The sequence below is a fragment of the Paroedura picta genome, chromosome 1 (assembly GCF_049243985.1).
Source record: "Paroedura picta isolate Pp20150507F chromosome 1, Ppicta_v3.0, whole genome shotgun sequence".
In the NCBI taxonomy this organism is placed as follows: Eukaryota; Metazoa; Chordata; class Lepidosauria; order Squamata; family Gekkonidae; genus Paroedura; species Paroedura picta.
The window spans coordinates 178,771,193-178,793,876 of NC_135369.1; the positions used below are offsets into that span (position 1 = coordinate 178,771,193).

Genomic DNA, 22,684 nt, shown 5'->3' on the forward strand with positions numbered 1-22,684 from the left:
TGGTCTCTGGAAACGAGTCTCGTGCACAAGACAAAATGGAAAGTCTGAAGGTTTACCAGTTTTACTTTTGCCCCTGCCGTCCGGCTCCGTCCTCCACGTCGGCACGCCGAGACTATTAGGAACTAGGTAATCATCCGGGCAGCCCCGAGGCTGCGGCTGCCCCGAACCCATGCCTGCGCTCTGTAGGAATTATGATTTTGTGCGAGTTGATGTGGCAGGGCTTTGATGTACTTATTGATACATTCAACCCTCAGGCACATCAGGCAAAAGAAGTGCCCACCCTCTTATTTCGAGAGCATAATAGAAATATTCAGAAGGAGATGTAATTATTTCAATTACTTCTCTGTGGTTTTGAGACGCACTCGAGTCTCAAATTAGAAAATAATATTCACATGTTTCTTCTAATTGGTAACAGATTAGAAGCATTTTATCTTTTTAAATGGTTGCCAAATGGTACCCTGAAGAGGCTATGCAGTAGGGAACAGAACAAAAAAAAAAAAGAAAAGGAAAAGGAAGAATAAAGGGTCATGGATTTCACCAGTGGAAATTTTTTTTTTTTTACCTATTTTAGGTAAATGCGTGTGGAAGGCTTGGTCAAGAATCCTTCATAAGCATCGGTGTGTCTTTTTCTTCTAGTATGCGTTCATCTAGGCATATAGTTTCTGTTTTAGATAAATTGACTTTTAAGCCTGTTTTAAATCATTGTTCATTTTGAGTTTATAGGCAATTAAACCATAAAATCCTAATTTCTCCCTCCGTCTCCTCAAACATATTGTTTGCAGCCATCTCAGACCGTTCCGCTAAGTACACTTCCGCCGAAGCAAGCCCCATGAAAATTGTCATGTCTAAATGAAAGTATTTAGCATCGAGTCTCAGCAGCCCCTCGTTGACCGTGCTGGGCATCTGTCCACAAGACAATTGGCGGCTTTTAATGTCAGGCATCAAAATTACAATGCAGTTATCACTCTGGGTTGTTGTTGTTTTAAGCCTAACTTTTGTTTTAACATCCCTCAACCCCGCAACTTTTCGCTCCGTCCTAACAACACAGTATGCCAGACTAAGAACTATACCGAACATTCGTTCCTATCCGCTTCACGTTATAAATGCTTCTCATACCTCACCGGGCAACGATCAGACAGCAGCCTGGAACCTCCACGTCGCCTTCTAGTTCTGCCTAATTACTCCCCTGCAACCTGTTGGAGGTTCTAGTTCACAGCTCCCCGGGAAGGGGAAAAAAAAAAATAAAACCCCAAAAGGTATCATTCGCACGAGGTTTATTAGCTCCCGAGCGGAACCCGGATTTTCAGCCTCATTGTTTCAAAGGCGTCGGTGCGCTCGGAACACTTATCCGTTTTATGGTCGATGATGAGCCGAGGGAAAGCTCCATTTCTTTCCTTTCATATGTTTATGATGCGATATGTTCCAAAGCACATCACATCGGCGACTGTTATGGTACTCGTAATGCAGTGTGAGAGCCCCATCCCAGGGAGAGGCACCGTCAAGCACATTGCTGATGGACATCCCTGTTACATGCCACATTACACCGAGCCTAAGTAGCAAGCCCCAGACGCATCATCCCAACCTTGCAAGAATGTACTAAGATTTATGTGCTCGAACTGGAGGGTGTCGGGGGGGGGGGGTCCCGACTGCCTCCGTGGACAGGAAAATTATATGTGGCAGATTGTGCTATAATTGACATGTGAAGTACTATTTGCCCCCCCCACACACACACGTTCTGTATCTTAGAATTATTCAGGCTCATTTAGCCTTGCAGTCCTAGGCAGAGTGCCTGCAAAGCCGAAACCTCCCAACAGCATAGTATTTGACGTGGAAGTACATCCTGAGGATTGAGGATTTCAGTCCATAGAAGCATTCTCAACCCAGGATAACTTTGTTGGCATTTACGTTGTTCAGTTTTTCCCTTGGTATAAATTAGAGCTGCTGAGTCTCCTCTGGTCCCCTCTCGCATGGGGAGGGGAGGGGGTGGAATAGGGTTTCCAGATCCGGATTGGGAAACTCATGGAGTTTTGAGGATGGAGCCTAGGGAGGACAGGGACCTCAGTGCAGACAGCCCACCCTCCAAAACATCCATTTTCTCTGAAGAACAGATCTCTGGAGTCTGGAGATCAGTTGTAATTCCAGGAGATCCCCAGGTGCCTCTTGGAGGCTTCCATCTCTAGTATAAAAACCATGTGCAAACTTTGAGATACATGAGATTCGTGAACATTTAACTTTGGTTCAGTCATGACCCTACAGTTTCCCTACATGAAACTCTATCAAGGGCAGAACTGGCCAAACTGGTTCTCCAGATGTTCATGGACTACAATTCCCATAAGCCCTGCCAATTGTCCATGTTGATGGGTTCATGGGGTTTGTAGTCCATGAACATCTGGAGGACCATCGTTTGGCCACCCCTGCATACTTTAGGGCAGGGGTGGCCAATCTGTGGCTCCACAGATGTCCATGGACTACAATTCCCATGAGCTCCTGCCAGCACATGCTGGCAGGGGCTTATGGGAATTGTAGTCCATGGACATCAGGAGAGCCACAATCTGACTATCCCTGCATACTCTAGGGAAATAATTTTATGTGAACCAGATATTAGTTTGAATCATCCTGCAGCTTCCACCATGTGATTTTCCCAGACTATTTTTCAGATGTTCGTTGTATTCTTGCTGTTCTTTGGTTGATGGAACACAGCGTTGAGGTCATTTTTTTAAACAAAACTAACAGCGTAACACTGGACAAAGTTATGCCTTTCTAACTCCAAGGGTCTAGCTCAGTTTTGGCAGAATTCTTAGTGTGTTTTTTTTTTTCTTAAGCCTCTGCTTCTCCAGCCGTTTTTTCCTAAGCGGATTAGATTGCATTCGCATCCCATCTATTATTAGACATCTGTCATCTCTGTAAGACAAATAATCTTCAAATAAAATCTGTTTTTGCGTCAAAACTTCGTATTCATGTTCTGCGTAAGTTTAGCATGTTGTTAGCAAGAGGAGGTTTAGCACTGATCTTCAAAACAGGGCTGTCAGTGAGTGCCACGGAAGTCAGGGGAAAAATAAAAGCAATGCATTTGTGTGCCCCGTGACTTCAAGGCATAGTTAATTAAGTAAAATCAGCCTATTAAGCTTATTACTTCCAGCTATTCTGAAATGTCCATGTCATTTATTTGTTTGTTTAAAATACGATTGTCCTGCATAACGGCTCAGATTCCATGGACTATTTCTATAGGATTCCCCTAGAAATAAGAGTGGGAGGGAGCATTTTGAGCTGCGTGTGGTGGCAGTGACGTCACCACGACCGTTTACGCACTGGAGGTTTCATGCCGGGCTGCAGGCTGGAGTTTTAGTCGTGGCAGGTTGCCCCACCTCTTCCTGCACCCACACGGGGAAGCATTAGGCCCTGTGCACCTCATCCGCCCCCGATGTGTGCTCTTGCACGGGAGCCGGGGCAGTGAAGTTCCCCGTGCGTAAACAGTCCACGTGGCCAGTGATGCTGGCCTAGGCTTCTCTTTTTGCTCCTGGTGAGTCCAGGGGGGAACCTGGCAACCCGATAGCCATGGCGCTGAACAGACCCTAACAAGCACAAGAAAATGGCCCTTTCCCCCCATCCCAAACAAACTTCTAGATGCAACAAAACTTGAGTCCAATGGCACCTTAGAGACCACTTTAGTAGCTTTAAGGCGCCATTGGACTCAAATTTTGTCCTCTGACCAACACAGCTACCCACTTGCAACGTCCAGATAGGCAAAGGCGAGGCAAACAAAATGAAGCATCGTTCTTTCTGTGGCTTTTTTCCCCATTCCACAAAATAAGCATTCTCATCCCCAGGGGTGCCGTCCTACAGGTGTGTGCTTTCGCGTTGCTCCCAGAAGGGCCTTTAGGCAGCTTACCTGCCTGCAGGCATCCTACGCAACTTCTCTTCACCTGCCGCCAAAGTGTAACTTGAAAGCAGCCATAAACTTAATAGCTTGATTTGTTTTTAATTAGTAATTGTTTTCCACTCTCAAGTCTCGTAAAACAGTCTGGAGGTTTGAACACACAGATGGCACTGGCCAGGAGGCAGAAGAATGCCTTTCTCCGCTCGCCCTCCGCCACATGCATAAATTCTCATACTCCGACTCCGTCCGTAATTTACAGTGGCCGGTTTCTTACGAGCTTCCAATAATCGGGGAATGGAGCATCCATTGGTCTTTGTTTGGTGTCTGCGTCCTCCTTGTTTGCTAGGGGGTTGGATCCCTAGAGGGCCTGTATTGCTCTTCCCCTTAGCAACACTGACTCAGAGAGAAAGCATGCGTGCAACGGGAGCAGTCAACTGCTAAGCACTGACTTTGCCAAAGAGGGTGGGGGGCTTCTCCTGCCGAGAGAGAGGAAGCCCCCTCTGTTTACTCAGCATATTGTTCCCAGCTCTTCTTCCGTGCCTCCCTTCCAGTTCCTGCTTTGCTCGAGGCAGGAAGACAGTTTGGGAAATTCCTTGCTGCTAGCTACCCTTTTCTCTCTCTTCCTCTCCTGCCTCCTCTGCCGTCTCCTCCCCCAGTTCAATCTGTTTGCAACAACAACACTCAATTTCTCACCTTTGCTCTCCTGACTGCAACACACTGACACACACACACACACACACACACACGCACGCTTGCACACCCATGCAACCAGATCTGCTCTCCTTGCCTTTTCTCCCAGCGATCTGTCTATTAAATAAGGAATACACTACTCCGTACCCTCAATAAAGAGAAGCGCGACAGTGAAATTCTGGGTTACGTTTTGTTCTGTTGAGTCAATATGCCCAGCTGCAGAATTGCGAAATGAAATGCCAGATTCAACAGGAGATGGGTTTAAAGCGTTTGGCTTCTCTTTTCTTTTCTTTTTTTCTTTTATTACGGCCGGCCGAAGGATACGAAAAATCCTTCTCTTTTGCAATTCAGCTTCTTTGTGAGGGTGTCGTTCAATCTAAAGGATTTAATTGTGCATTTTGTGTATGTGGGCATATGACTTGTGGGGAAAAGGTGGTTGATTACAACGGTTTAGCCAAGTTGATAAGATGGTTGCTTGGCAGATCTATGACCATGAAGGGGTTTGTTTTTGGTTTTCCCCTTAAACAGCTTTTTAAAAATTCACATCCCACAAAGGCCTCATCATATTTTAAATGTATGCCTCAGGGTGGAACCCTACATGTACTTCCCTTCCAAGGCAGAAATGCTGGCTTTGGCCACTCCTAATGAAGACAAAACATAAAAACAGTAAAATGCCCCAAAAACGCAAAACAGAAATCCAAGAAACATTATGTATCCCACCTACGTTGCGTTGTAATTATTTTTATGCCTTTGCCTGTGTGTTTTAGCTCTGGTTTTAATTGTTTAACCAATATGTAGGGAGTTGTGGTTTTAATGGTTTTTAAGATGTGATTTTGTTGTGTGTGTCTTTAATCTGTTAGCTGCCTTAGTAGCCCTAAAGAAATCTGATATATATATGCACCCAAGAATATAATACACACATGGACCGTTTATGCACTGGGAACCTCACTGCCCCAGCTCCTGTGCAGAAGCACACATCGGGGGCGGATGAGGTGAACCAGGCCAAATGCTCCCCCGTGTGGGTGCTGGAAGAGGTGGGGCAACCTGCCACAACTAAACTCCAGCCTGCAGCCTGGCATGAAACCTCCAGTGTGTAAACGGTCATGCACACACACACACTTTTTAGGGAACAGTGCTTGCAGTCAGTCAGTAGCATGTATATTCAAACCTAAGTTTGCCTCGGGTTAAGGTTTGAAACAGCCTATCCACTGTGACTTTGTTTATGTACGGGGTGTAGAAAACGGAAAACCTAAAGATTTAAGTATGGAAACTTTACAGATCATAGAACGAAGACTGTAAACGGCATTACGGCTGCAACATTCTTTAAGGTAGCGATCCCCAACCTGTGGGCTGCGGACCACATGTGGTCCGTCAACTAATTGGAGGTGGGCCCCAAAGGACGCCTTCTCCTCCCCCCCAGCCCTTTACTTCACCCCCCCCCCCCAGCCCTTTACAACACACTTCGGGTGTCATTGTCTCACATCACTCCCAGATGGGATATCTCGTTGCAGGGAAACAAGCTCAGGGTTCCCATTGATTTGTCATTGTCATGAGTTAAAATTTCCATGAAAATAAAATGTTCCTTATGTTCATTGTTGTGGCGTGTCTGTATCTTATTTTGAAGGGATGTTTAAACATTACCATAGCGATCAGAGAGCGTTAGGGCAGTGGTTGAGAGTAGAGGAGTAAACTACCCCCCCCCCCACCGGGCCTCAGTAAAAGGCATTGAGTGGTCCCTGGTGAGTGGTCCCTGGCGTTGAGTAGTCCCCAGTGATAAAAAGGTTGGGTACCACAACTTTAAGGGACAGTTTCAAAAGTGCTGTACTATTTTTATTTTAACATTTATAGTCCGCAGGTCTCACAAGGGCTCGGGGCAGATTCCATGGTCAATCACTACTGTAGAGAGAATGAGACATTCAGTAACCAGCGTATTAAGATTTTAGGAGTCTGGAACCAACAGGAAGAACTGCAGCATAACGTAACTATTGACACAGTACAGAAATTAGGCAGTACAGAAATTACAGAAATGGGATCCTACTAACAATCAGCTGTACCCACCAGCATAGGCCATAGTCCCAAATCATTTATCCAAGCAAGGTTGTAAAACCAATTTATACCAGTGCAAACCCTATGGCAGGGGTAGTCAACCTGTGGTCCTCCAGATGTTCATGGACTACAATTCCCACGAATTGTAGTCCATGAACATCTGGAGGACCACAGGTTGACTACCCCTGCCCTATGTTTTCGTGAAACCCTGGAGTTTCTTGATGGCCCTGGACGGGTTTCTCAAGTGGGTTGGGAGTGAATTATTTTTATATATTTTTTTAAATTGTTAAACATTTATTGGATGATATGATCATATATGGTTATGTCAATCTGCTCCGCTACCTCCTAAAATGGCCAGTGACGGGTCTGGAGGAGCTGGGAAGGAGAGGGGCCCTGGGTGGCTGTATACACAGCTATGCTGCATATATTCTGCATGGTCCTGGGGTTTCTCGAAGCCTGACGAACATATCGGGTTTCTCAGCAGTAAAAAAGTTGAGATAGGCTGACCTACACAATTGCAGGCAGATGGATCTGGGGTTTTCACAAGAGAGTAGCTGGCAAAGGATAGTGTTGGAGTGGTAACAAAACATAGAAAAGGAAAGGCAAGAATGACTCATGTTGAGGTGAAAAGGAGTGCTCATGGGAGTTGTAGGCACATGGCGTCTGAGATGTTGATAGATTCCTCTGCCGTTTCCCCATGTTAAATTACACATAATTTCCAAGGTTTCCCCTGACCTTCAGGGAACCCTTTCTGAGGACAAGGGGCAGCCTTTGGAAAGGGGGGAGATCAGGTGAAATCCATGCCATGAACAGAATTCTGTCCAGGTTCTTGGGTGGAAACACTCCTGTTTGGTGAACAGAGATCGCTGGCAGGTTCCCAAGGAGAACCTTCGCTATGCAAAGAAAAATGGACCTCTATGGTTCGATCCAGCAACTACTTCCTTGTGTGAGTAGAAAGGTCTTTCCACTCGCCCAAGAGGGGCCATTTCCGCCAATCTCTCTTTTCTTTATGGCCCATCCTACGTCATCGGGAATGGTTTTGCAGAAAGCAAACTTGACGGAGGTCTGTAGCACTTACAGCGCTCAGCTTGCAGCCTTTTGGATCAAAGCCCCTCGTCCTTTTTTATTATTTTTTTTTAATGTAACGCCGCATTGAAAATATGTTTGACTTGTTGAAGACACGGACTCTTGACTGAATATTTATGCTCCACCATGCTGTGTCGGCAGGGCACAGTCAAGTTTGTGAAGCAAAATAATTGGCAGAGGCACATTTGCCGGATGCCTCCTGACCATTTGTCTCTTTCCCTCCTCACTCCTTCCTCACCAGCAGTTCACTGGTTTATTATTTGTTTTTGGACGACAACGACATGGTGCAAGAGGCAAGAGTCGTTTAAGTAATTGGATGCTCTCTTCGAGGAGCTAAATAAACGGAGAGGTTTTGTGCTTTTGTGTGCGCCACCCATATGCAGAATTTGAAACGGGCTACAGTTTCCATTATTTGCATTAAAAGATGCTTAGAGATCATTGATGGTAGAGATGCACATCGAAGCCAGGAAATTGATGGTGCTCGTTCGTCAGGCTTTAATGCATCATCACTCCTCCGGCATAGAGGAGGCGGCGGTGTGATTATTTGCATCCAGTTATATCAGGCCTTTGTTACAAGCGAGGCTTTCAATGGCTGACAGTAACCGGTTGAAAGGGGGATTTGGGTTTCACAAAGTATTGCCTCCCGTCTAATTAATTAACCGTGGTTTCTAACTTGCTAGCAGTCACCGTCGCTCTTTGGAACCCGCGGTGACTTGGGTCTCTGCTGTTCTTGCGAACGTCTGTTTGGAATCGAGTCCCCCAAAACGAAGTCTGCAGCAATTTATACGTCCCTGAAGAGGCGACGTATTTTGGAGGGGGGTTCCGGGGTGGTGTCGGTGTGCGGTTGCGTCTGCCTGTCGGGATGCGTTCACATTGAAACACTTTGTCATTTTTAATCACAGCAAACGAGCCAGCTAATCCGGTTTGTCGTTCTTTTTTCCCTTTCTGTGCTCTGAGACCACACTAACGGTGATTTTAATAAGAGGCACCAAGGAAAACCAAGTTGTCCCCCTAAAGGAAATGGGCGGGGAGGGGGGGGAACATTTAGGAGCTGGGTTTGAGTTGCACATGCCGTCCCTTTCCAGAGCCGGGCCTTTTTGCTGATCGGCCGCTCTTCCTCTCGTTTCCCTCCGTTCTTAGCCCCCTGATTTATTTAAAGGTAAATCCGCTCTGGCCCAAGCGGAGTGCTCTGTGCGGTGCTGCCTCCTTCCTGCTTATTGCAGACTGCGCCAATAATTCATTTTTTAGCTCATTAACTAAGAGGGTCTGTGAGCACCGGGTCCCCTGGGGGATTGGAACGAGGCAAAATGATCTAGTGCTGACAACTCTGCTCTTGGACTGGCCTTCCGTTGAGGGGTGGGGGGGAGGAGATCTGAAACGGGATCAGATGTGGATCCCAGAAACGGGGTGGTCCACTCCCCCGTGGGTGCCTTCATCCCTCCTGACTTTGAATCTGATGTCCTCCAGGAAGCGACCAAAGATTTCAGTCTTTGTAAAGCGCCGCAAGCCAGCTGGTCTGGGAGGGGTGTTGAACAAATTGAAATAATAACTAAAATAAATAAATGCACCGGACAAAGAAATCGGGCAAAACTAGCTCTCCTGTTGACTGGGGGCAGGAAGGAGCTACCTGTTCAGAAACCACGGCCCAGAAATGCAACATGAACGAAGAGCCCTTTGAAAAAGAACTGTCTTGCACGCTTCCCGAAAGGACCGGGATTATTTTTGGGGTGGGGGGAGCAGTTGTGATAATGGCCTTTTCTTGACCTGGCTAGACTGATCTGGTCAGATGTTGGAAGCTAAGCAGAGTGTGTCCTGGTTAGTACTTGGATGGGAGACCACCAAAGTCCAGGGATCACTGTGCAAAGGCAGGCAATAGCACTGAAATGCCTATATTATTATTGTTGTTGTTATTGTTTCCCGCCATTCCCGAGACCAGCTAGCGGCGGGTTACAAAGTGTCTGATAAAACCCCCAATAAAACAGGACTAAAATCACAGAACTGGTACGAACACAGCGGAATTCCACAATCATCCAACCCACAACCACCTCTAGTGAGGATGGAAAGAGGAGCCAAGATGGTAATGGACTAACTAAGGCCTAACACCGGGGAGGGGCGGGGGCCTGCCCAAAGTCAGCTGCTACTTGAGAGCACCCTCCACCACCACCAACTCAACAGGACTGAGTACCTACACGGGGGGGGAGGGGGAGGTGTCTGCCAATCCCTCATAGGAAAATTGGTGGAAATCAGTGCAACCTTATATAGAAGAGTTGGCACTTGTTTTGTGGTTTTTTTTTTACAAAAAGTACCGGGAAGGTCAATAAGGATGAGGCCTGTCATTATAGTCTCGAGCAGGCTATTCCAAAGGGTCCCACTGCAGCTTGACCCTTTTTCTCAGAGTAGCTCCACAGGCTCTTCCTAAGCAGAGTTACATCCTTCCAATCCTGTTGAAGGCACCGGACTTATAGAAGGGTATAAACTCTGTGTGGGAATCCACTGCTTAGACTCCTTAGCTGGCCATTTCAGATTAGCTTTACCCATCTCAACCGGGACCATTACCGACCGGTGTCAGCTCTGCCATGTCTGTTTCAGTTTGTTCCCTCCCATCTGCAGCCACCACTTCCTGGCAGTGATTCTGGAGAGAGAACGAGACAGATGCTTTTAGAGACTTAGCGAAGGAAACCAGGGCCTATTCTGCACACAATAGATAATGCACTTTCAATGCACTTTCGAAGTAGATTTTCCAGTTTTGCACAGAAAAAGCCAGCTGCCAAAGCACATTGAAAATGCATTATCCTATGTGTGCAGCCTAGGCCCTAGAACCAGCTGGATGGCACCCAATAAATTTGTTGTCTTTAAATCTAACATGTGATCTACGGTTAAAGTGCTTCTCACCCTGCCATACTGTTGTGACCACTTCTGCAGCAGAATTGTTCATGGTGAAATTGTGCTTTGCTTTGTAATAACAATAGTTAACTTGTTCCGCTGCATGCATGCATACATTCATTCATTCATTCATTCATTCATTCATTCATTCATTCATTCATTATATTTATATACCACCCTCCCTTTTGGTTCAGGGCAGTTTACATAGTAACTTTCACAAAGCAATACAGTATAATAAACATCTTGATTTTCAAATATAAACACATTTAACAGTGAAAACATGTATCGAAACAGTGTAATTGAACAATCCACAATTTAGTTTGTCTGCAGTATGTTTCCTTGTCTGTTCGTGCAATTGATGGGGGCTGCTGGTTAATGGCTGGTGGCTTATTTATTTGTCTTGACCAAAAGCATCCTGGAAGAGCACTTTTTTGAAGGCCCTGCAGAATTGTTTCAGCTTCAGCAGAGCCCTGATGGTGTCCGAGAGCTTGTTCCACCAGGTGGGGGCCAAGACCCAGAAAGCCCTTGCTCTAGTCATTGACAGACGAGCTTCCCTGGGACCTGGGATCACCAGTTTATTGTTGTTGGTAGAGCGTAATGCTCCTTGGGGGACAAAGGTAAAGAGGTGGTTTCTCCGATACTCAGGGCCCAGACTGCATATCAAAAACCATGGCCTTTTCAAGCACAAATGGCAGGTGTGTCACCAATTAGCTTAGAACAGGGGTTGTCAAACTGCGGCCCTCCAGATGTCCGTGGACTACAATTCCCATGAGTCCCTGCCAGCAAATGCTGGCAGGGGCTCATGGGAATTGTAGTCCATGGACATCTGGAGGGCTGCAGTTTGACCACCCCTGGGTTAGAGAGCACTCTCCCGATTCCAATATTATTGGGAGTGGCAATATTTTTTGTTAGGTGTGAAGTCGTGTCCGACCCCATTGCGACCCCATGGACAATGATCCTCCAGGACTTCCTGTCCTCTTCCATTCCCCGGAGTCCATTTAATGGCAATTTAGTGGCAATATAGGAATTGGCAATCATGTTGGGGGTTGGGGGGCAGAAGCGATATGGGATCTGGTTGATCCAATCTGATGCCTAAAATACTGGGCCTTTCATCAAGTCAGCCATATCCAACCGCACACCCCCTGCTACCATTGGGATTCCCACAAATGTCTCTATTAGTGGTGCTTTCTGCAAAGACTAACAGGGCCCCTTTTGGTGAGCTAGTCTGTGTAGCTCTCTAAAAACAGCCATTAAAAGAAATAGAATAATTATAATTTGATGGTCTTCGTGTTTATTAGTGTTATGATTTTGTTGTCGTGTTGTTTTCACGTTCGTCAGTCACCTCCCGAAGCTCTCCGTAATGGCTGCATATTACATTTTCATAATGAACAAATGAATATGAATGATACATGATTGTGGATCGTCTCTTCTCGTCTGACATCTCAAAGTATACGTTTTTAAGTAGCATTGTTCTGTTCTGTACAATCACGGCCATGTTAGTTTTCACAGAATATAACAGCCTTTCTCAACTTTTCTAATGTTGAGGACCCCCTGAAACATTCTTCAGGCTTCGAGAAACCCTAAAAGTGGCACAATCGTGCAGAATAGAGTTGGGAAGCATAGCTGTGTACAGGCTCGCCCTACCCCCCCTTTCCCACCCCCTCTAGACGCTATCTATCCATCCATCCATCCATCCATCCATCCATCCATCTATATCTATCCATCCATCCATCCATCCATCCATCCATCCATCCATCCATCCATCCATCCATCCATCCATCCATCCATCCATCCATCCATCCATCCATCTATCTATCTATCTATCTATCTATCTATCTATCTATCTATCTAATTTTATACCTTAATTGTACAAACCTATCCAAGGCCATCAGTAAACTCCAGAGTTTCAGGAAACCCCAGTTAAGAAAACCTGGAATATAATATTTAGAAGCCGTGACTTGGGTGGCCTGGGTCGACCCATTCTCATTACATCTCAGAAGTTAAGCAATGTCATCCCTGGTGGCTATTTGCATGTGGGGCCAACAACCAAAGTCCAGGGCTGCTATGCAGAAGCACTTCTGTTTGTCTCTTGTCTTGTAAACCCTACAGCAGGAGTGGTCAAATGGTGGCTCTCCAGATGTTCACGGACTACAATTGCTAGCTCATGGCAACCGTAGCCCACGGACGTCTGGAGAGCCACAGTTTGGCCACCCCTGCCCTACAGGGTTGCCATATGTCACCTGTGACTTGACAGCACATTTAAGAAAATCAGTTGTAGACTCAGGAAATTCTTGGAGATTTTGAGGGCGGAGCCTGAGGAGGGTATCATTTTGGGAGAGGAGGGACTGCAGGGAGGCGTAATGCCATAAGAGTCCACCTTCCAAAGTGGCTGTTTTCTCCAGGTGAACTGATCTCTGTTTCCTGGACATCAGTTGTAATAGCAGGAAATCTCCAGCCACCACCAGGAGGTTGGCAACCCTACATTTTAGACGCAGCTTCACCACCACCCCCAAAACTGCCCATTGTCTCCACATTTTGTGACAGTGCTCACGCTTCAGGCCCAGCATGAACTTTCTCTCCCTCCTCCTTCCCTTTGCCCCAGCCGTTCTTCCAGCCTTGTTCCATTTTGTCCCTTCCTCCAGATCTCTTGCTTCGCCTCCCACTCTTTCTTCTGCTCTCTCAAAGGTCTAGTTCTGGATCCACCCCCAACAACAGCACACTCTCCCACACACACAATTTGTGTGTACACAGTTTGCTCCTAACTGGCCCTCAGTTCTGTTCTGCACCTCTTTTGTCCTTTTTCTTCCCGCTTGGACTAGCTGTAAGCTAAGGATTATTAAATGCCACTGCCTTTCCAAATGTGTATAACTTTTGTGACTTCTTGGGGGTGCTGCGTTTTTGAAATATGACTTCCGTTCTTACCTGTATGCAGTAAAGATTGATATTTTATTTTTATTATTAAACCACCAAGAGCCAGCTAACCTGAAAGCAGCAGTTAACAAACTGAATATAACAACAACAACAACAACAACAACAACAACAACAACAACAACAATAACAATAATAATAATAATAATAATAATAATAATAATAATAATAATAATAATAATAATAATAATAATAATAATAATAATAATAATAATATGGTTCCCATGCCATCCTTCCCCAAGGGCTCAGGGTGAATAATAACATTTAAATCATATGGGAGGCAGTACAAAAATCCAATAAAAACACAATACTATCATCAAGTTCAAATTACAGATATTAAAATTATTTAAAATAATATTACTGCTCTGTGAATGCCGCTCTTCCTCAAGTGGCGAGGAAGATGTGCTAAGATAAGATGTTCCACTAGCAGCAGATGTTATGACACATGACCATCTGTATATATCTGTATGTGTGTAGGGAGGCCAGCACATTGACATTCTATGGACTGGGTTTAGTTAAAGGTTTCTTTCACACATGCACACTCTCTTCCCAGATACCATCCTGGGGATGCATCTGTGTATATGCACACTCAGTGTCTCAAACCAGAGTTAAGAGGTGTGGAGGCCATGCGGAAATTATCCTCCTGGCTTCCCAGTTACACTGTCCCAAAGTAACCTATACAGGGTTGGACCTAAAGGAGCCCGTCCTTCCATAGGAGGGAACTTCCGTTGCAGTGCGGAAGTGCTGCACGAGAAACATGAGGGCGGAAATACAGTTCAAATTGCACAAGAGCAGCTTCAATAGGAATTCAGACTCAATTCTCCGAACTCCTGGCCTGACACAGCTGCTGACTTTCTGGCAGGTTATCTTAGAGTGGGGTTAGGTTCCTTTATACGTCCTTCACCCTCCTTTTTCTTTTCCTACTGCTAAGCATAAAGGCATTACCTTTATTTGTACTTTGTGCTAGGAAATGCTACTCTTTCATGTTTACAGGTTTATCAACCCTCTTTTCGCTGTTGCTACTTGCAAAAAAAAAATGTAGTCAACTGTATCCTTGTACTGATTATGGTTAGTAATCTCTGGGTGGTACCTGGAGATCTGGGATTAGAGCAGTCCATACAACAGGGATCAGTTCACCTGAGAAAAATGGCTGCTTTGCCATAGACCCTACTGAATATATAACCTTCTCAATCATACACCCCTTCCCAAACTAGATTCCACCCCCAAAATCTCCAGGTATTTCTCAACCTAGAGCTGGCCATCCTAGTATGGACCCTTGAGAAACCTCCATCTTGAACATTTCTTTATACATCTACTCTCATTTCAGTGTTCCGTTTTCTGCTTGCGCACTCTGCATCAGTTTCTGTCCTTTTCGCCTTCAAATAATTCCCTTGTGAATCATGTATGCATTTGAATATCGGAGATGGAGGATCATGAAGAGGTCCACAAACATGCAGCATCATAACAAAGATCGGATAATTCCCAAGGACCGATTGGGTATTCTAGTAAGGAACCATGATGCTGTTTACTAATTTACGACTAATTTTGTTGTTGTTGTTCGGTGTGAAGTCGTGTCCGACCCATCGTGACCCCATGGACAATGATCCTCCAGGCCTTCCTGTCCTCTACCATTCCCCGGAGTCAATTTAAGATTGCACCGACTGCTTCAATGTCTACATCCAGCCACCTCATTCTCTGTCGCCCCCTTCTTCTTTTGCCCTCAATTGCTCCCATCATTAGGCTCTTCTCCAGGGAGTCCTTCCTTCTCATGAGGTGGCCAAAGTATTTGAGTTTCATCTTCAGGATCTGGCCTTCTAAGGAGCAGTCAGGGCTGATCTCCTCTAGGACTGACCAGTTTATTCGCCTTGCAGTCCAAGGGATTCGCAAGAGTCTTCTCCAGCACCAGAGTTCAAAAGCCTCAATTCTTTGACGCTTGGTCTTCCTTATGGAAGGCAAGGGGCCTCTTGTGGCACAGAGTGGTAAGGCAGCCGTCTGAAAGCTTTGCCCATGAGGCTGGGAGTTCGATCCCAGCAGCCGGCTCCAGGTTGACTCAGCCTTCCATCCTTCCGAGGTCGGTAAAATGAGTACCCAGCTTGCTGGGGGGTAAACAGTAATGACTGGGGAAGGCACTGGCAAACCACCCCGTATTGAGTCTGCCATGATAACGCTAGAGGGCGTCACCCCAAGGGTCAGACATGACTCGGTGCTTGCACAGGGGATACCTTTACCTTTACCTTTACCTTCCTTATGGTGCAACTTTCGCAGCCATACATTGCAACTGGGAATACCATAGCCTTGACTAAACGCACCTTTGTTGGCAGGGTGATATCTCTGTTTTTTAGGATGCTGTCTAGATTTGTCATAGCTTTCTTCCCCAGGAGCAAGCGTCTTTTAATTTCTTTGCTGCAGTCCCCATCTGCAGTGATCTTGGAGCCCAGGAAAATAAAATCTGTCACTATCTCCATTTCTTCCCCATCTATTTGCCAGGAATTAAGAGGGCCGGATGCCATGATCTTTGTTTTCTTGATGTTGAGTTTCAAGCCAACTTTTGCACTCTCCTCCTTCACCCGCATCAACAGGCTCTTTAGTTCCTCCTCGCTTTCTGCCATTAGAGTGGTATCATCTGCATATCTGAGGTTGTTGATATTTCTCCCTGCAATCTTGATCCCAATTTGTGATTCCTCTAATCACGCCTTTCTCATGATGTGCTCCGCATACAAGTTAAATAGGCAAGGCGACAGTATACAGCCTTGCCGAACTCCTTTCTCAATTTTGAACCAATCAGTGATTCCATGCCCGGTTCTCACTGTTGCTTCTTGACCTGCATATAAGTTTCTCAAGAGACAAAAGATGCTTTGGTATTCCCATCTCTTTAAGAACTTGCCACAATTTGTTGTGCTCCACACAATCAAAGGCTTTAGCATAGTCAATAAAGCAGAAGTAGATGTGCTTCTGGAACTCCCTAGCTTTCTCCATGATCCAGTGTATGTTGGCAATTTGATCTCTAGTTCCTCTGCCTCTTCGAAATCCTGCCTGTACTTCTGGAAGTTCTTGGTCCACATATTGCTGGACCCTAGCTTGTAAAATTTTGAGCATAACTTTGCTAGCATGAGAAATGAGTGCAATGGTGCAGTAGTTTGAACATTCTTTGGCATTGCCCTTCTTTGGGATTGGAATGCAAATTGACCTTTTCCAATCCTGTGGCCATTGTTGAGTTTTCCAAATTTGCTGGCATATTGAGTGTAGCACTTTTACTGCATCGTCTTTTAAGATTTTGAATAGTTCAGCTGGAATGCTGTCACCGCCACTAGCTTTATCGACTAATTTATTCTCCCCTTATATCTCTACTCTTACGGTTCCTGTTGCATTGTAAGTGCGCCTGCACATGAAAGTTCACATCTTGATTAAAACTTTGTTGGTCTTAAAGGTGCCGCTGGACTCAAATTTTGCCATGCCACATTGTTCTCATAGTGTGTCTCTCAGGCTTTTGAAAACAAAGTTTTCCCAACTATCCCAACTTTTGGCCATCTTTTGCATTATATTCACGCCTCCAAAAAGTCTAGTTTTGCTGAGTATGAACGTCCTTCCTTGTTTACGGTTCAGTTTTGCGGAAGGACTTGATGGTGCCGAGATCTGTATATAAAAGTATCCAGAAAGGTTATGCTAAGGTCACGCTCCTCTCGCCAGGAAGTGATGCAAAACTAATCCCGATTTGCTTTGTAAAGGACCTTGTTTACATAAGCATTTGAAAACAGATTAAAGTTAACCTGACACTACATTGCTTGGGAATAGATTAAGCATTGCTGACAAACCTCAAAAGGCCCGTTTCTTTTTTGTGCTTGAAGGAGTAAGCCCTGAGCATTACCACACTTCCTCCGTCAGTATCTCTCTGTTTGAAGATGTTGCCACAATGATTGACTGGGCAAGGACATCTTCCAAAGTAAACTTACCCCGGTCAATGTGCTGCAAGCATCCCTTGGAGTAGGCTCCTTATGGAAGATTGTGAGACGGTCATCAGAACTATTACTATGTACAAATTGTTTGTTTCATTTTAGACGGCTTGTGCTGGATGACCTGTTCAAATAACAGGTTCAACTAACATGTATTAACTCATAACTCTTCATATGAGATGCATTGAGCTTCACAATGGAATGTCTGAAATTGAGACAGAAATATGGATATTCATTGAGAATACGGCGACATTATACTTGTTCATCAGTTCCATGAAAGAGAAATGAAATGTCCACTTTTTTTTAGAGATCTTCTTTAGCTATATGCTTTCAGTTAACCCGAAATCACTTCTGAAAGTGTCCTTTCTCCCCTCTTTTAAATGCAGCATGTAGGTCTTGGTGTTGGGGAAACAGATCACATTTATTGCCTTAGAATCATAGAGTTGGAAGGGGCCATACAGGCCATCTAGTCCAACCCCCTGCTCAACGCAGGGTCAGCCCAAAGCATCCTAAAGCCTTGTAGTTTAAGCATTGGTGTAGTGGTTAGGAGTGCGGACATCTAAACTGCGGAGCCGGGTTTATTCTGTTCTCCCCCATATGCAGCCAGCTGGGTAACCTTGGGCTCGCCACAGCACTGATAAAGCTGTTCTGACCGAGCAGTAATATCAGGGCTCTCTCAGCCTCACCTACCTCACAGGGTGTCTGTTGTGGGGAGAGGAAAGGGAAGGTGAATGTAAACCGCTTTGAGACTCCTTCGGGTAGAGAAAAGCGGCATATAAGAACCAACTCTTCTTTTTCTTCAGTAATATCAGGGTTCTCTCAGCCTCACCTACATCACAGGGTGTCTGTTGTGGGGAGAGGAAAGGGAAGGTGAATGTAAACCGCTTTGAGACTCCTTCGGGTAGAGAAAAGCGGCATATAAGAACCAACTCTTCTTCTTCAGTAATATCAGGGTTCTCTCAGCCTCACCTCCCTCACAGGGTGTCTGTTGTTGGGAGAGGAAGGGAAGGTGAATGTAAGCCGCTTTGAGACTCCTTCGGGTAGATAAAAGCGGCATATAAGAACCAACTCTTCTTCTTCTTCAGTAATATCAGGGCTCTTTCAGAAGCATATGTACATACATGCTGTCAATTCGCATTTGACTCAAAGCGATCTCAGTAGCTTCCAAGATTCCTTATACCAGGGGTGGCCAAACTGTGCCTCTCCAGGTGTCCCTGGACTGCAATTCTCATGAGCCCCTGCCAGCATGCCCTTTCCAAAGTCTACCCATCACATTTTTATCCCATTCTACCTTTACCAAGTTCAAGGCAGCCTGCATAATTGTCCCCTCCTCCTTTTTCTCCTCAAAACAATCCTGTGAGGCAGGTCAGGCTGAGACAGAGTGCCTGGCCCAAAGTCGCCTGGCGAGTCCTGCAGTTGACTGAGGGTTTCTCCCAGGTCCGAGTCACTCTAACAGGCTTTCTCAAGCAGGGCTTCATGAAACTCTGGGGATTCTTGATGACCCTGGAAGGGTTTCCGGAATGGGTGGGAGTTAATTAATTTTATATATTTTTTTAAATTTGTTAAAGAGTTATCGGGTGATATGACCATATATGGTCATGTAGACCCACCTGCCCCCCCCCAAATGGCCAATGTTGGACCTGGAGGGGGTGGGAAGGGGAGGGACCCCGGGTGGGCGTGACCACGGCTAGGTTTCCCAACCATAGTCTACATCAGTGGTCCCCAACCCCCAGGCCGGGGACCGGTACTGGTCCATGGATCAGTCGGTACTGGGCCGCAGCTCCTCCTCATCCTCCTCCCTGGCTGCTGCCTCGGAGGCTGCCCTGCCACTCTGCCGCCGGCTCACCTTTGGTGCTCTCCAGTGGCCGCCATGGCTGGGGCTCCCCCTTGGTGTGGCAGCTGCTGCTGGCAGTTCCCCCCTCCTCAGGGAAGTCAGGGTCACTGGCAGGAAAGCAAGTGGAACAGGGGCTCAGGCAGCGGCGACGTCCCTCGGCAAAAGACTACCCCTCCACCAGGCCTCAGTAAAATTGTCAAGCGTAGACCGGGCCCTGGTGATAAAAAGGTTGGGGACCACTGGTCTACCTGATTGCGCCACTTCCAGGGTTTCTCAAAGCCCAAAGAATGTTTTAGGGGGTTCTCAGTCGAGAAAAAAAGTCAAGAAAGGCTGCACTGTACTAACACCAGCTCTTTCAAAAGAAAGGTTTTCTGATCCGTCAAGAGAGCTCCTTCCTTTCAGCTGCACCATCAGTGCAGCTTTACGAGTCATTTTTTTCTCTACAAGGATACTCATTGCGGCTATGAGATGGGAAACTCTATGCACAGAGTAGACCATCACGGGCGAGTTTCTTTGTGCCACAGGTCAGCAACTACCACTTCACCACTGTACACCCAGTAAAATCTAGATGCTGTTCTCCCCTCCTGCTCCAATTATATTACTGCATAGTGCTTTGTTTTATTGCATAAATGTATATATCATGACTCGGTCACCTGCGTCCACTTTGCCGTGTCAGTTTTTCATATCCGGGGAGAACAATTTATAGGAGAACATTTGTAAAATTTACTGCTTCCATGGCGGGTGCGCAGAGACGGCTGTTTCTGATGAGGTGTGCAGAGACGGCTGTTGCTGGCGAGCCACGCATGGCCCGTGTTCGTGGTCTCATCTCTTTGCATCGTCAACCTACACTGCTGTGGTAGCATCTACTCCCCTTGTGTACCAAATGTCATGGAAAAACGGTACATTCCCTCAGGTTCCACATTGTTGACCTCCCATTTTACCAACTTCAGATAGCATTCTGATAGTAATGGCCACCGTGAAGCAAAACGTTCCTTTAAAATATATATACTAACATTAAAAATGTTCTCTTTCTGGTCTTGCCCATGTGATGTTTAGTAGCCCAAATAATTTGCAGAGCCAGTTTGTTCCCATGTTTCAGATCACCAGCATAAAGATGACTAGACTAGCCCCGAATGATCACTGTGTTTGCTTCTCTAGGGAAGAAAAAGAGCACTGGATCCGGGCGAAATACGAGCAGAAGCTTTTCCTTGCTCCGCTGCCATGCTTAGAGCTTTCCTTGGGCCAGCACTTGCTACGGGCGACGGCGGAGGAGGACTTGCGGACGGTCATCCTTCTTCTGGCACACGGGTCACGAGAAGAAGTGAATGAGACCTGCGGAGACGGGGATGGGCGTTCGTCTTTACATTTGGCTTGCAGGAAAGGAAACGTCGTGCTGGTGCAGCTCTTGATCTGGGTAAGTCCCCACTCTGCGGATTGGGTCACGTTGCCCTAGACCAGGGATTCCCAGCCAAGGGTTCCAGGGAACCCTGGGGTTACACAAGAGCTCCCCGGGGTAATACGGCCTTTCCCAGAAGTTCATATGGCCGCTGACATCACTAGACGTCCCTGGAGCCCTCTTCCCCTGCCGTTCTACAGGCCTAGTCTCTTTCTCCACAATGGAAACAGTAAACAATTGCTCCCGCCTCTCACGTCCGTGCCCCCTTCTCTAAACAAGCACGTCACCACCTCCAGGGTTCCTCAAAACCTGGAAAATACTTCAGGGGTTCTTCCATAGTCAAAAGGTTGCCTTGGACTGATGATCGTTGTGCTGTGTAGCCGCTCTCTGATACTAGTTTGTGGGTCTTTTTTAGAAACTGAGGACAGTTCTGAAAATGATTGTCTCTGCCAACTGGGCTTGCCTTCAACCCCAAATAAATTTCCACTTTCTAACCTGATCCAAAAGGCTTATCAGCTCTGTCGGCTCTTAAGCGTTCTTGTAAAGGAAAGACCTTAGACCTCTGGGGGCCTTTGAGATGACCGTGCTGGGACTCAGGTGGCACTTCGAAGGGACTGGGGGAGGGTCAGCAAACAGATCTGTAATTGAGCCACTCCGATGCTAGAGCTCAGAGCGAGGTGCGTGCATAATGTCCCCCAGCTTCATCTCGTAGGTCTCTATTTTCCCTTGATTTTATTCTGCGTATTCCTGGTCATCAATGAGGGCAGAGTGAGCTACGTTGTGTGTTCTTTCCCGCAGTACGGTGTCGATGTCATGGCCCGCGATGCCCACGGCAACGGAGCCCTGGCCTACGCCCGGCAGGCCTCCAGCCAAGAATGCGTGGACATCCTCCTGCAGTACGGCTGTCCAGATGAGCGCTTTGTCCTCATGGCCACCCCAAATCTGTCCAGGAAGAACACGAACAGGAACAACAGCAGCACGACCCGAATGCCCTCCATCATCTGAAGAAGCCGATGCTCGTTTTTGTGGCATCGCTCACAGCCTTCCGATTATGCATAACCTTCACAGCTGAGGTTCTGTGAGTCTGTAAAATATGCCTTCTCCTTTCCTCTCCAGTCCTCGACTTTCTCCAGGGGGAAACAAATTGCCGGGATCCTGTAAAAAAAAAAAGAGAGAGAGAGAGAGAGAGAGAGAAAGAGAGAGAGACCAGAAGGAGAAAAGAGGATTGCAAGAAACCATTTGTTTTAATAAAAAGATCTTGACTGATGAAATGGTAAAAAGGGGGTGGGCAAGACAAAGAGACATCACGGAGTCACTAATGATAGCACACGGCCGAGTTGGACTGGACGTCTGCCGGCAAGGTCCTCCGGCCAGCATTGCATGAGAGTCACTGGCCGGGAACGGCGGGCAGAAGCAAAAAAAAAGAGAGAGCGAGAGAGAGAGACCAGAAATTGTAACTTTTCATAACTGACAGTTAAGCACATCGGTACATTTCACCTCTACCAAACTGAACCGCTTGGATTTCATTCTCTTTTGCCGAAGAGCATGGCGGCATAAATCAGGAGCAAGCACAGAGTTTGTCAGGTTTGAAGCGCCTATGATGGTATGTGTCAAATCAGTTGTAGCTAATCTGTCCGGGGAGAATACTGGCTTCATTACCCATCTATAGTTGAGTTCTTCCAGCATTACTGCTGTTTAATAGAACATGATTAGTCATCACGGAGAAAAAAGCATATTAGCTGAGGAGGTAGTTACACGCCACGCTTCGGTGATTGCTTCGATGTGATTGCAATATTCTTAGAAGCATCAGATTATCCCAGACATGTTCTTTCAAGCCCTCGGAGTCCTCCTTTCTAAATTCACTGTCATAATTTAGTATCTGTTTAATTTTTCAGTCCAAAGAGAGGAAATCAGTTGCTTGACTATTATTTGACTGTAGCCTTCCTCGATGTAAAAACAAGATTGGAGGGGGGGGGGAAATAAATAAGAATAGC

The 22,684-nt window shown here is 46.2% G+C and overlaps 1 protein-coding gene across 5 annotated transcripts in view; it reads left to right on the plus strand.

The window, feature by feature from the left end:
* AGAP1 (ArfGAP with GTPase domain, ankyrin repeat and PH domain 1) overlaps positions 1-22,658 on the plus strand; it is a 380,857-nt gene extending 358,199 nt beyond the window's left edge. For all 5 annotated transcript variants that reach the window (XM_077313638.1, XM_077313646.1, XM_077313654.1 and 2 more), the window contains 2 exons: positions 20,453-20,708; positions 21,489-22,658. In XM_077313638.1, the coding sequence (XP_077169753.1) occupies positions 20,453-20,708; positions 21,489-21,695 (463 nt within the window). In that variant the 3' untranslated portion in view covers positions 21,696-22,658. The remainder of the gene's footprint in view (positions 1-20,452; positions 20,709-21,488) is intronic.
* Positions 22,659-22,684: the final 26 nt, after the last annotated feature.